The sequence below is a fragment of the Lithobates pipiens genome, unplaced genomic scaffold (genome assembly GCF_037356315.1).
Source record: "Lithobates pipiens isolate NorthernLeopardFrog02 unplaced genomic scaffold, aLitPip1_a1.2 Scaffold_3, whole genome shotgun sequence".
Classification (NCBI taxonomy): Eukaryota; Metazoa; Chordata; class Amphibia; order Anura; family Ranidae; genus Lithobates; species Lithobates pipiens.
Genome location: NW_027507790.1, coordinates 78,765,654 through 78,778,849, shown reverse-complemented (window position 1 = coordinate 78,778,849; position 13,196 = coordinate 78,765,654). Strand labels below are relative to the sequence as shown.

Genomic DNA, 13,196 nt, shown 5'->3' with positions numbered 1-13,196 from the left:
TATTGGAAACATTTTCAATCTACCATTCATCTATTTGTTCAATTTTTCAGGATAGTCTTGCTGTTCTTTACAAAAAGATTCTAAAGAACGACACAGGTTGTAGCCAAATAGAAGATTTCCATTAGTTTTGGAAAAATTGGATGCTTACAAATATATGATATAAAGTAGCTCCAATGGTATTTAGTAATTGCCTAATGTCCTTCTTTTTCTTAGGCACTGTCCATGTATTTAGGTGGGGCACCTGCTGGACCAGCTGGAACTGGTAAAACTGAAACAACTAAAGATCTGGCTAAAGCTCTGGGATTGCTGTGTGTGGTGACAAACTGTGGTGAAGGCATGGACTACAAGGTATAGCTATGACTTCATAGTCTACATGTCTTGTGCAATAATATTATATATTATACCAAGCTTAAAAGACCAACGGATATATAGCTGCACACCTGACAGACCTTTTCTGTCTGTTGTAGAATGATGTATCTAGGCAATAGTAGCATTTGACAAATGATTACAATACAGCTAATGTACATATATACCAGCCTCCACTATACTAGTTGTATAGTTGCAATGGTGGCAGGATGTTTAAAATGGAATTTAGAAGACTGAGTCAGTCTCTCTCTCTCTCTCTCTCTCTCTCTCTCTCTCTCTCTCTCTTTCTCTCTCTCTTTCTCTCTCTCTCTCTCTCTCTCATTACTTTTTGACATGTGATGTAATGCAGCCCTTAGCTTGCATTTATCCAGCCCTGGAAGCACTATTTCATCCACTGATACCAACAATGGGACATAATTCCCCCCACCAACACCAATGAAGGGTGTACAATATCTTCCAATTACACTAGCAATAGGGCCCAATTCCTCCCACTGACACCAACAATGGGGCCCAATGACATCAATGATGGGGTGCAATTCCTCCCACTGACACCAATGATGAGGTGCAGTTGCTTCCAATGAAACAAACTATGGGGCAATATTTTTTCCCACTGACGTTGGGACCTTTTCTACCCTCAATGGCCACAGTCCGGCCCCCCTAAAGTCTTCAGGACAAACTTTGTTTAGAAAGTTTGGAGTCCCCTGCTTTAGATCTTAAATTGTAATTCATCCTGATCGGGAAGTGATCATCCATATTCACGGATAATTGCATTACTGAACAGTGTGTTCCTTATCAGAGCAGAGCAAAAAAACATTTCCCTTATAAATCATTTATAATGCAACAACTTTTATCTACAGACTATCAGTGTCTGTAGTCATAATTTGTACAGTACATGCTTAGATCGATCTGCTTTTACTTGAAATTCTGTATTATTTTTATAGGCTGTTGGTAAAATCTTTTCTGGCCTTGCTCAATGTGGTGCTTGGGGCTGCTTTGATGAATTCAACCGAATTGATGCTTCAGTACTATCAGTCATTTCTTCTCAGATACAGACTATACGAAATGCCCTAATACACCACTTAAAGAAATTTCAGGTAAGTAAATGCATCTAACAAGTAAAGTCACTTTTATGTGTGCGTGTCTCTGTGAGATCCCTCATGGCGCTAAACTGGCGGCATTGCAGCTTTAAATTGCTGTCCAAATTCTTTTGAACATTTTGACTGACCTTGTTGGTAGCAATGCCACTGCACCCTGACATTTAAGAAAGTAAATGTGTGTGTTTGGGGGAGGAGATATGTGGTTCTTCACCTTGCATTTCCCCTATGTTTTGCATGGTAAAGCAGCAAATTTAGTTGTAAAACAGGTCAAGTTTAGCTGTATCCTAAATCTGCAAAGGTACCCATACAAGTAAGATGATTGACCAGATCTGACGGTGATCATTAGGTTTGTAGGTACTAGCAGACACGCAAGGTCTTTTGGTAATAGATTGTATGATTTTGTTTGTGGTTTTCTTCATGATGTCACCAGTATCAGAAGTGTCTGCTTACTCTCCTATATTTCAATAATCTACACACAGTGGAACACAATTTTATGAGAACTATAGCTGTCCTACCTTTTTTTGCTGAGATTTTGGATACTGCTTTTGCAAGCATTGAATCAGCTTTCCCAGATTGGTAGTTCTCTCCCTTGTGGTGGTACATACACCCCTGCCCAATTTTTTATCATCTAATCCTTATCATTCTCTATCCCCTAGATTTTTTCCATGAACACCAAGGAGTATGTGGCTGAAAATTTGATATAAATGAATATGTTTCAGTTTGAGAAGCCCTGCATAATGGCATTGCTTTAATGTATCCTATGGTAATTATCCCACTTGAATGCTATAATAATGATTGCTTTTTAGTTTGAAGGTCAAGAAATTGCCATGGATTCTCGAATGGGGATCTTTATTACGATGAATCCTGGATATGCTGGTCGTACAGAGTTGCCAGAATCAGTTAAGGCTCTTTTCAGGCCTGTAGTGGTTATTGTACCAGATCTTCAGCAAATCTGTGAAATCATGCTCTTTTCAGAAGGCTTTCTTATGGCCAAGGTAAGTGTGCTCTTGAAATTATTCGAAAAGGTTCAGATACCCACAATTTGGTATAAAATCATTTTACATGAATCTGGAACATAAGAAATCATGTTCCAGGACAAGGTGGAACTGTCAGTTTGTTCTGCTATACATGTAGTGTGGGGGGATAAAACTTATCCTTTTCAGGGCTTCCAGTCAGCATGTGAAGTTCTATACTCTCTCCATCTACCACATGTTGAATAAAGCCTTTTATTCACAGACATCTATAGATTAAGTTGAATATTACACACAGACCTTGATGCACCAGAGCAGTAACTTAACATTTACTCATGGGTTCAGTATAATGATTCAGGAGCGACAGCTTTCTGAAAGGGAACAATTCCTGCTTTGCCATCTTTAGCTAACCCACGGTGCTTTGGCACCACTCTGTCATGAATTAAAGTTTACTTGTAAAATGTGGCTTGTGTACATATAGTAAAATACACACAATAAAAAAACATCAGATTCCCTAGTCACTAAAAGCATATCTATCAGGTTATGGAAGATATAAACCATAGGACAGCTCTTTTAAATTCGGGGGATTTAATTTGGGATCTCTGTGTTTAAGTTCTTGGGTTTACAGCCATAACAAGATTGGTGTATTACTGTATTTTATATTATGGAGAGTGAAATGCTGAAACACACACTTAAAACTCCCAGGTAAATGGGCAGTGGATAAGGAATTATTGTAGGGAGATCTTGCTCCTGGAGATGCCAGAGGAGAGGCTGACTGAGCCCACCAGTCCCCAACTTCAATTAAAATATCAGTTTTTGATGGACTGGCTCTAAGATGAAACATGCGGTTGATGGAGATGGACGAGTAATTGATGTAGTCATCTTGTTATGGGTTACTACAAATGTATCACATGTGTATATTTTGAGCTGACAATCCATTTGTAAGGATCTACAGATCTACAGTTTAGCAAAACATGCATGAAAAGCTTTACTTTTTATAAAAGAGGTACATCTGTAACATGTTATTTATCCTCATTTGTAACATTTCAGAATTTGGCAAAAAAGATGACTGTCTTGTATAAACTTGCCCGTGAACAACTGTCCAAGCAACATCATTATGATTTTGGACTGCGTGCATTGAAGTCTGTCTTGGTGATGGCTGGAGAGCTAAAGAGAGGCTCACCGGACCTGAATGAGGTAAACAATATTGGGCTTTGTCAGGGAAGGTGTGACCATGTTGTACTGTACATAAAATTCTTTTGGGTTTGTGGTATTTATTGTTTTGTATGGCCCTTTGTGAAGTATAAACAAGAAAACGAATGATCCCATCAGAGGAATTTGGGAGAGTGGTATCAATGTGGCTAGGGATGGCACATTAAAAACTTTAAGGCAATTTTATGCTATTAAAGTTTTTTTGACACCTTATCCATCGTGCTATATTTTTTAAAGCATCAAAATGCGTGGACAAAAGAAAATACTTTGTTTTTAGTAGGCAATGTTTACACCATTGTGTTGTAGTCCTAAATACTGCATTTTGCCTGTGTTGCCTGCATTTTGCCACTCAAGGTGGTTAAAGGAAATATTAGGCACCCCGGCTTAAGCAGAGATAAGTATATGTTGGGGGATATCCAACAAGCTTAGAAGAATCATGAAAAATTGTCTCTTTTCTATGCATTCTCTTTTTAAACAAAGATAAGTGGATAAGTTACAGCATTAGAAATAACCTCAGTTGACAGTAAAAACTACGATAGAAACCAGGGTATCATATATACTCCCAAAGCCAAATTGTTGTGTAAGTACTCTCAGTCACATAATTGATTGGGCCCAGCCGAGCTCAGTAAGGGCGGGTTCACATTTGTGGTGTGGGGGGGGGGTGGGGGTGGGTGGGGAGGGGAGTGCGTTGCAGTTGGGTAGCAAAGTCTGCTGCATGTTTAAGAGAAAAAAAGGGGGGTAGCAAAGAGGGCTCTAGTTGGAAAGAAGAGAGAAACGAGGTAAGGAAAAAAGGGCTGCACCCTTCCCTCTGACCTGTGTTACCCCAGGCCCCATGCTCACAAGTGCGTCAAACGTCTAAGTGTGGAGAACGAACTAGTGTGCATGAGAGCTTCATATCTGTCAAAAATATCTCTCAGGTTATGGAAGATATAAACCATAGAACTAACTCTTCTATGCATTTAATTTAATTGATTCTTACCAGCCACAAAATTATGGTGGGATCCCAGAGTTGTTTCCATAGTTCTGGGATACTGCTCCTGGCAGCATTTATCTGAGAAGTGCAGTGAACCTCTGCCAGATGAACTACCTGTATGGGCATGACCAGAATAAGTGCAGAAGGTCACCCAGGGCCCGCTTCAAACTACCAGCACAAGATAGAAATGTCTGGCATATGGAGATGCAGAATATGTGACATCCTCTACCAGTGTCAAAAGCTTAAAGCCAGATTCCTGATATTTTATAGAAAGCACCAACTTATGCACGAAGTCCAGGATTCTGTCCGCTTGCACCTGTGACACTATCATTGCAAATCCTGTACCCTTTTCAACATAATCCCCAAGTGGAGAATAAATTGTAAATTAGGGAACTGCCTGAGGGGACCTTGCTGTACACATGCAGTTTCAAAAGACTTGACAGATCTTAAGAAGTTTTCAGTCAGCAATAAGAAGTGAATAAAATGTGAAAGTTGGGCCATTCCCCAAAAGTCAATGAGCCAGGCAAGTACCAACCAGCAGAACATCTAATCTAGATCACTATCGATCGGGACATTGTAAAGTCAAGGGCTCAAAATAGCACTGCTTGGAGTACATTTAGCATGGAAGGATCATGTACCGCTGGGGAAAAGTATGGATTACATATTACTGAGAAAAAAAGTGAGCAAGAGAGAGATATTACTTTATTGAAAGTATTTGCTGCAGAGTCCATGTAACGCTCACCAAGGTAGTGTGTATAAGGAGATGGCCATGTAGGCTTGTTCCAACATCACCCATTGTTTGATGGAGCTGTGACTGCACCAGTCTTTCACTCTAGTGAGGTGGCATGTGGCCTGGGATGGGAAAATCCTGTACGGCAGTTAGTCCTTGCTCTTTTTTAAGTCAAAGGATAGAACGGTGGAGGCTCAGCATTTTATGTACCTACAAAAAAATTGATAAAGGTCTTGTAAGAGGTATAGAATTCCTGGCAGAATATTCATCTTTAGAATTCTGCACCCTCCAAACCATGACAATTGACCTTTGTGCCAGCAGTCATAGTCGATCTTGATTTGAAGAGGTGGACAAAGATCCTAGCAAGATCCCCAGGAATACTAGATATGTATTGATAATCTCTGTGTATTTTAATGGAAAACTTTGCCATATCTGATAAACTGTTGCCAGGGACAAGTGATACTTTTAATGCCTCAAAATTTTGGCAGTTTCTTTGGAGGTTAGATAGAGCACTATAAAGTTCTAATTTCACCTGAAGATTGGGAAGAAAAACAGTCAGGTTGGTGATGACAAAGAACATATCTGCATAACCCACAACCTTCTGCTGTCCTACGGAACCTATGATCAGGCTAGAAATAGCTGGGTGCTCCCTGATGAAAAGGCTCTAAGGTAATAATATACAAAATGGGGCTAGAGTGGGTAGCCTTACCTGGCATCATTAGTGATGTTGAAAGGGGAAGAAAGGACACAATTTAGGAAACAAAACTCGTAAAGGCACAGATCCCTAGAGTCTAGAGAGTTTAAGTTCATGACTTGAATTGCATGTAATATTATTATTTTTTTGTAATTGCACTTACCATTTGTGAATTCTTATGTTTTAGGATGTTGTACTAATGAGGGCTTTGAGAGATATGAATCTACCCAAGTTTGTGTTTGAAGATGTCCCCCTTTTCCTTGGTTTGATCTCTGATTTGTTCCCGGGATTGGATTGTCCCCGTGTTCGCTACCCCAACTTTAATGATGCAGTAGAAGAAGCTCTGAAAGACAACAATTATGTTATGCTCCCTGTTCAGGTAAGCACATCCATCAAATAATCATTATTCAACCAATTACATTTTTACAGTGGCGAATTAGCACTTGTTTGACTGTTGATATATTGTATTTCTAAATAAAACCATGAAAAATGGTTCAAAGTTGTGTCAAGGTGGGATTATTAATACAAGGTCAGACTAGGTAATGGCGTTATCCAAACTTATATTACTTATTGTTGATTTGGTTTAGACACTGAATCTCTTTAAATCAAGGTTTCCCTTAACATTTTTTAAACAAAGGGCCAGTTCATTGTCCGTCACACTGTTTGGTGGCCAGTAGGAGTAAAAAATAATAATAAAAAATATAAATTTCCAGCAGTGGGATTAAAAATACCCTGGTGTTAGTGGGCAGCTGGTGTAAAAAATGCTTCATACATTAGTGGTCAATAGGACTAATAAATGCCCTGATATTAGTTATCTTTTTTAAGCTTTCTTTCTTCTATTTTCATCTGGTGAAAGAACGAGCTCTCCTGTAGATGTATCAATTACATGGATGAGACAAACCATTTAACACTAGCACTGCTTACAATGATCAGCTTTTAATGACAAAGTGGGGGTTGTTAGGGACTTTGACAAAGCCATGTCCTGGTAAGGTCTTGTAATTCCATCCCTGGGGAATTTTGATGAAACCATGGCCTGGTAAGGCCATGCGTTTCCATCCCAATTAATCTGAAGTGGAGGAGAACGGGGGGTTCCTGGTGAACTCTGGAATTTTATTGTTATATTATTATGAGCTACCAATGTTATTAATATGTCCAAATATGAATTTTTTTACACCAATGCTATAGCTATGTACCATCATTATATGTATGTATTTTTGTCATAACCAATAAAATTCCCACATATTCACCAATCAATTCTGTTGCTACCTTGTGCTTCATACAAAGCCCCCCCCCCCCCCCCCATTTGTTCTCCTTCTCTTCAAATGATCAGCTTTTATTGGTTTATATAAAACCTTTATCCAAAAAGTAAAAAAACTGTTTGCTGTAACGGCTTATAAAGTGTTAGCTGGAGTTTGGCATCAATTTGTTAGCGTATTTAAATCTGCTAGGACATCTAACACTTTCCCCAGATTAACAATATTGCTGTCCAAATGTGCCCTCTATGCTCATTCATCCAAAGTGGGGGGTACTCTAATACAGGAAGTGTCTTACTGGCCAAATAACCAGGCGAAAACAGAGGGGAAAAGCCTAAAAAAGAAAAAAATGCAGCCACAACAACTACTGATTGGTAAGCTGCAATATATTACATTTTGGTTTTGGGTATAATGCCACTTTAATGATACCTTTAGGGATCAGGCCTGTCTGTTCCATTGCATTGAATAGGCTGCCAAAGCAGTAGAATGGACCAAAAAACTGAACATGCACCATTTTTTTTCAATGCAGCCCACTGTAAAGTAAGCCGTTACTGTGCTTAGTGTTGTACTGCAACACATGTGCATCGGGGTGCATTGCAAAATCCAGCAAAATGATTGGCACCGCAAAGGTACTAATGGGCATTACATGCATCAAGAAATGCCCATGATTCCACAACACACTGCACTGGAAAGGTCTGAATGGGGCCATTATGGTAGATGCTGCAGCTCTTGGTAGATGTCTGCTCTGCCATGTTAAATAGGATAAAGTTAATGCCTCTTGTTTACTATTCTGTCATATACTTTTGAGTTGGTTTAAATAAGGTATTTTATATTGTGCTGTTCATATATGTGAATATATAATTATATTTTGTATACTAAGAAATTTAAATGTTAAATATATGGTATGGTTTATAGGTGGATAAAGTTGTGCAGATGTATGAGACAATGCTAACCCGTCACACTACCATGGTAGTTGGACCCACCGGAGGGGGAAAGTCTGTCGTGATTAACACTTTGTGTCTGGCACAGACTAAGTAAGTACTGTTTAATATGTACAATAGACCTGCTAATAAGCAAGAATGTACTTTGATTCAAGGATCCCTATTGCAGAAATAAAGCAGAACATTAGTAAAAAACAAAACAAAACACATAGTTTAATTACAGGTTATTTTTAACATGTTAAATGATTTGTGTACAGTACAGGCATTACCTGCTACATGCCATAGCCAGGTAGGTGACACACCTATTTTCTGCTTCCTATGTCACTGCTTAGCCTACAGCTTGCTTGCTGGGCAAATGATCAGCATATTCACCTCTGTCTAATTAAAAGGCTGGTGATAAAAGAAGCAGCACAGCTATACAAAAATGTAGCAAAGGTAAACCAGGATGTGACAGAGAGATATTTATGGCTTTGCAGTGTGATTAAAGCTATGTATATTACAATAGCTTACACAGTAAACATATATGTAATTACATTTTGTATGTTTTTTTTACTCCGATACATGAGGATTAAAAATGGTACCTATGTATACATTATAATGTGCCCAATATCACTAAAGTGCACCGTGACATTCCTCTTGCTATCATATCAAAATACTGTGCATAGAGTAAATTCATTGTTGCTCCCTCTTTTATGTCATAGTTTTATAGCAATGCCTACATAGCAGCTGAGAATACTCTGTGTAAAAATGCACTTTATCTACTTACACTTTTCGTTATTTTTTTTTTCTGTTGAAAATAGTAAATGTTGCTTTATAAACTATTGGGGTGAGAAATTAGCTTACAGAACTTCCATGTAAAAACACTACCCAGAGGTCATTTGGGGGATTATCTGTACCAATTACTAATATATTTCTTTGCCAGAGAAGAAAACATACCAATATCATAAATGACAATGTTACCCTTTACAGGCTTGGACTTATGACAAAGCTGTATACACTGAATCCTAAAGCCATGAGTGTCATTGAGCTTTATGGTATCTTGGACCCCACAACAAGAGATTGGACAGATGGTGTGCTTTCTAACATCTTCAGGGAAATCAACAAGCCGACTGATAAAAAAGAGAGAAGGTAAAATGTTATTTCTTATGATGGATACTAAACACAACATTGTCATCTACTTTAAACTCATTATGCTTATAAAGGGTTAGCCATTACATTGATCTTTTACTGAATTCTACATAAGTTGAAGATTCATATAAGATCCACATGATTTGTATTCACTAATACTCCTGCTCTGATCTGGTCAGCCTTATACAGAAAATGACAGCCAATAACAGTTAAGTCCCATACACACTATCAGATTTTCTGCTGATTTTTGTCTTCAGATTTACCAAAACCATGTAGTGCAAGGGCCTACCTGATTGCATACACATTGAAACTCCTAAAATTTGACCTCATATTATATGGTTTTGGTAAATCTGAAGGAAAAACTCAGCAGAAAATCTGATAGTATATATGGGGCTTAACAAACACTAGCAATTGCAAGCAGTTGAATGTTCCTGAAATATTGCAGTCCTAAATAAATGCAAACATGTTGTCTATGAGTGTACCATAAAATCACAATTTGTTATGTACAGGTATATTTTGTTTGATGGAGATGTGGATGCGCTATGGGTGGAAAACATGAATTCAGTGATGGATGACAACAAGTTGTTGACCTTGGCAAATGGAGAGAGAATTAGACTTCAACCACACTGTGCTCTATTATTCGAGGTCTGAGCTATTATATTTCTTTTTATTGATTTTCGTTATCCACAGTCAAAGACATACTAGTACTGATAACTGTTTGTTTACATAGGTTGGAGATTTGCAGTATGCATCACCTGCAACTGTGTCCCGATGTGGAATGGTCTTTGTTGATCCTAAAAATCTTAAATACAAACCCTACTGGCAGAAGTGGGTCAGCAATAGGCAGAACAAGGTAAAGGAAAGAATGTCTTTTTAGATGATTTGATGAATTATCATGATCCTTAATTCAGGTACAATTTCCTTTAATGTAGGAACAGCCAATCTGTAGTCCAGTAACTCAGTGGTTCCCAACCATTTTGGCACCATGGCAGCCAGTTTTTCCAGGGTCCGGGGGAGCAGGGGTGGATGGGGGATGGGATATTCATGGAGTCTGTTCTCAGCCCCCTTTCACACCACATCCACCCTTTACAGCACAGCCCCCCCCCCCCCCCCCTTTATATCAGTGTCTATAGTCCACCTTTACATCACAGTTCTCCCTTTGAAGCGGTCCCACAGTGTCCTCAGTTCCCATTCACATCACCACCCCCCTTTACATTACAGTGCCCCTTTAAAGTACAGTCGACTTTACAATAATGTAGCAGGGACTGCTCTGTAATGGAGGCACTGTGATGTAATGGGGACTGCTCAGTAAAGGAGCCACTGTGATGTAATGGGGACTGCTCTGTTAAGGGGGCACTGTGATATAAAAGGGGCACTGTAATGTAAAGGGAGGCTGTGATGTAAAGGGTACTGTACTGTAAAGGGGGCACTGTAATATACAGGGACTGCACTGTAAAGGGGCACTGTAATGATTACAGTGCCCCTTTACAGTGCATTACCATTTATATCACGGTGCCCCTGTACATTACATTGCCCCTAGCAATTGCAACCTCCTCCAGCACAGTGGCCCTGCCCCCCCCCCCCCCTCTAACATCACACTGCGCCATTCCAATCTCTGCCTCCCCTGCACAGGACCTTTGGCAGGGCAGAGGCTGTTATCAGTCCATGTGTCTTTTCCCGACTCCCCCTCCCAGCGGCTCCTCCCTATTAGCAAGGTAGGGGGTGGTGGCTCTTCCTGCCCCCTGGCCTGCTGATAGTATGCCTCTGTCCGCTGGGCAGGCGGAGGAGCCAGGAGAGGGCACATGGGCATGGTTCAACGACCTTGGTTTGTGATAGCCCCGTGCTGACTGTGGTCACCACTCACCTCCTGCTGTGTGGCCCAGCAATCAACAACCTGCGGACCGGCGCCAGTCCGTGGCTCGGGGGTTGGAGACCCCTGCAATAATTGGCACCCTCTACAAAACCTTATATTACCTGATACTGATTGACAACGTTATCAAAATTTCATGGTATTAGAACTTTTTTTCACAGGTTTCTTCAGGGAGGAGGAAATAGCTGCAAAAAGATCACAATTTCTGATTTATTTACATGTATGTGAAAATTACAGACATGGGCATACTGAAAATCATGTATTTTTTTACTGATGTTATTCTATGTTTTCATCAATTATAATAGAGGGATGTTGCCACTGGAGATGCATATACTGGGAATGAGTAGTGGATTACTTTATCAATGTTTCAAAGTTTCCACTTTGAATAACAATCATGTGCAAGAGAAAGAAAGGAACTAAAAAAAAAAAAAAGCGGGATTTTTGCTAGGACATAATTGATTAAAATAAGAACAACTTAACCTTTTTAACTAATCTGCGTAGAAGTGAACGGTTTGTATTCATTTAGTAAATCAACCCCAGTGCAGTATGGAGTCTTTGAGTAACACAATGGGGGTCATTTCCTAAAGGCAAATCCACTTTGCACTACAAGTGCACTTGAAATTGCACTGAAAGTGCACTTGGACGTACAGTTTCTTTAGATCAGAGGGGGACATGCAAGGAAAATAAAAAACAGCATTTTAGCTTACACATGATTGAATAATAAAATCAGCAAAGCCTCCCCTCATTTCAGATCTTCCCCCTCAGATCTATAGTGACTGCACTTCCAAGTGTACTTTCAGTGCAATTTCAAGTGCACGTTGCACTTGTAGTTTGCACTTGTAGTTTGCACTTGTAGTGCAAAGTGGACTTGCCTTTCATAAAAAACCCCCAATACTTTGTGATTGTAGAAATGTACATGTTTTTGCTTTTGTTTTGAAAATTACAAGTTCTTAATTTATTATTTAGGGACTTACATTTTTTTTATGTGCTTACAAACACTTTCTTCTTTTTCATTTATAGCAAGAGCAAGCGGAATTAAATAGTTTGTTTGAGAAATATGTCCCTCATTGTCTTGAAATGATTGTTGAAGGAATCCTTGATGGGAAACAAGGAGAAAAATTAAAAACAATCGTTCCTCAAACTGATCTAAACATGGTAATTATAAATTTTGCTTTTAGCACTTTATTCTTGAACCTCTGAAGGTCATCTTTAGTCAGGAATGGTGCCATGTAATTGTCTTGTTGGAAATAACATAATCTATCTCTCGCTTAAAGTGGAAGAAAAGTCTTTATACCTAAATACTCCTTTGCAATCATCAATGTAAGCTAAGCTAGGTGTAATGTCCCAAGCTGAGCTAGATGTAATATGGGTGTATCTAGTAAGGTCTAGTGGGGTCACTTCCAGAAGTGACATGCCTTGCATACAGGATGGGAGGAGCTGATTACAGATTCACCTGTCAGAGCTCTCTCATGATTGGGGACACTTTTGTTTCCTGTTTCATGAGAGAAGTAAGAAATAATACAAATAAATAATTTACAAAATAAGGATTGCAGAAAATCAGATCCACATATGCAGCTGTGCGGGACTTTAAATCAGAACTGGCCATGGCAAAGGGAGCTGGATGCAGGGAGCGCTGTCAGTTTAGCCTGAAGTGTTCTGGAGTGTCGGCTCAAATCACAACATACACAAATCACAGCCCACAATACCCACTCTACCTTATGATCCAGTTGTCCAATCCAGGTGAAGATAATAACTATATGTAAAGTTTAGGCTTAGTGTAGATAAAACTGTCCCAAGCGGGCTGGAGGCTCTGAGGGAGGAGAAACCTGAGCAGCCAACCACATTCTACCTGCGGTGCAGAGTCTTACTGAATAGGAAGTAAAGAGCCACAGGCTGGGTAACTGCATGTCCAGGAGTTGGATGACAAGAAGGCAGTGAATCCTTGCTAGCTGTGTCCTGGA

At 39.5% G+C, this 13,196-nt stretch overlaps 1 protein-coding gene across 1 annotated transcript in view; it reads left to right on the top strand.

Moving 5' to 3' along the window:
* The window catches only part of DNAH10 (dynein axonemal heavy chain 10), a 245,701-nt gene that overhangs the window by 98,949 nt on the left and 133,556 nt on the right, over positions 1-13,196 (top strand). The window contains exons 32-41 of the mRNA XM_077461854.1: positions 214-348; positions 1,308-1,460; positions 2,270-2,458; positions 3,485-3,631; positions 6,231-6,422; positions 8,212-8,330; positions 9,207-9,365; positions 9,875-10,010; positions 10,096-10,218; positions 12,256-12,390. Of these exons, the coding sequence (XP_077317980.1) occupies positions 214-348; positions 1,308-1,460; positions 2,270-2,458; positions 3,485-3,631; positions 6,231-6,422; positions 8,212-8,330; positions 9,207-9,365; positions 9,875-10,010; positions 10,096-10,218; positions 12,256-12,390 (1,488 nt within the window). The remainder of the gene's footprint in view (positions 1-213; positions 349-1,307; positions 1,461-2,269; positions 2,459-3,484; positions 3,632-6,230; positions 6,423-8,211; positions 8,331-9,206; positions 9,366-9,874; positions 10,011-10,095; positions 10,219-12,255; positions 12,391-13,196) is intronic.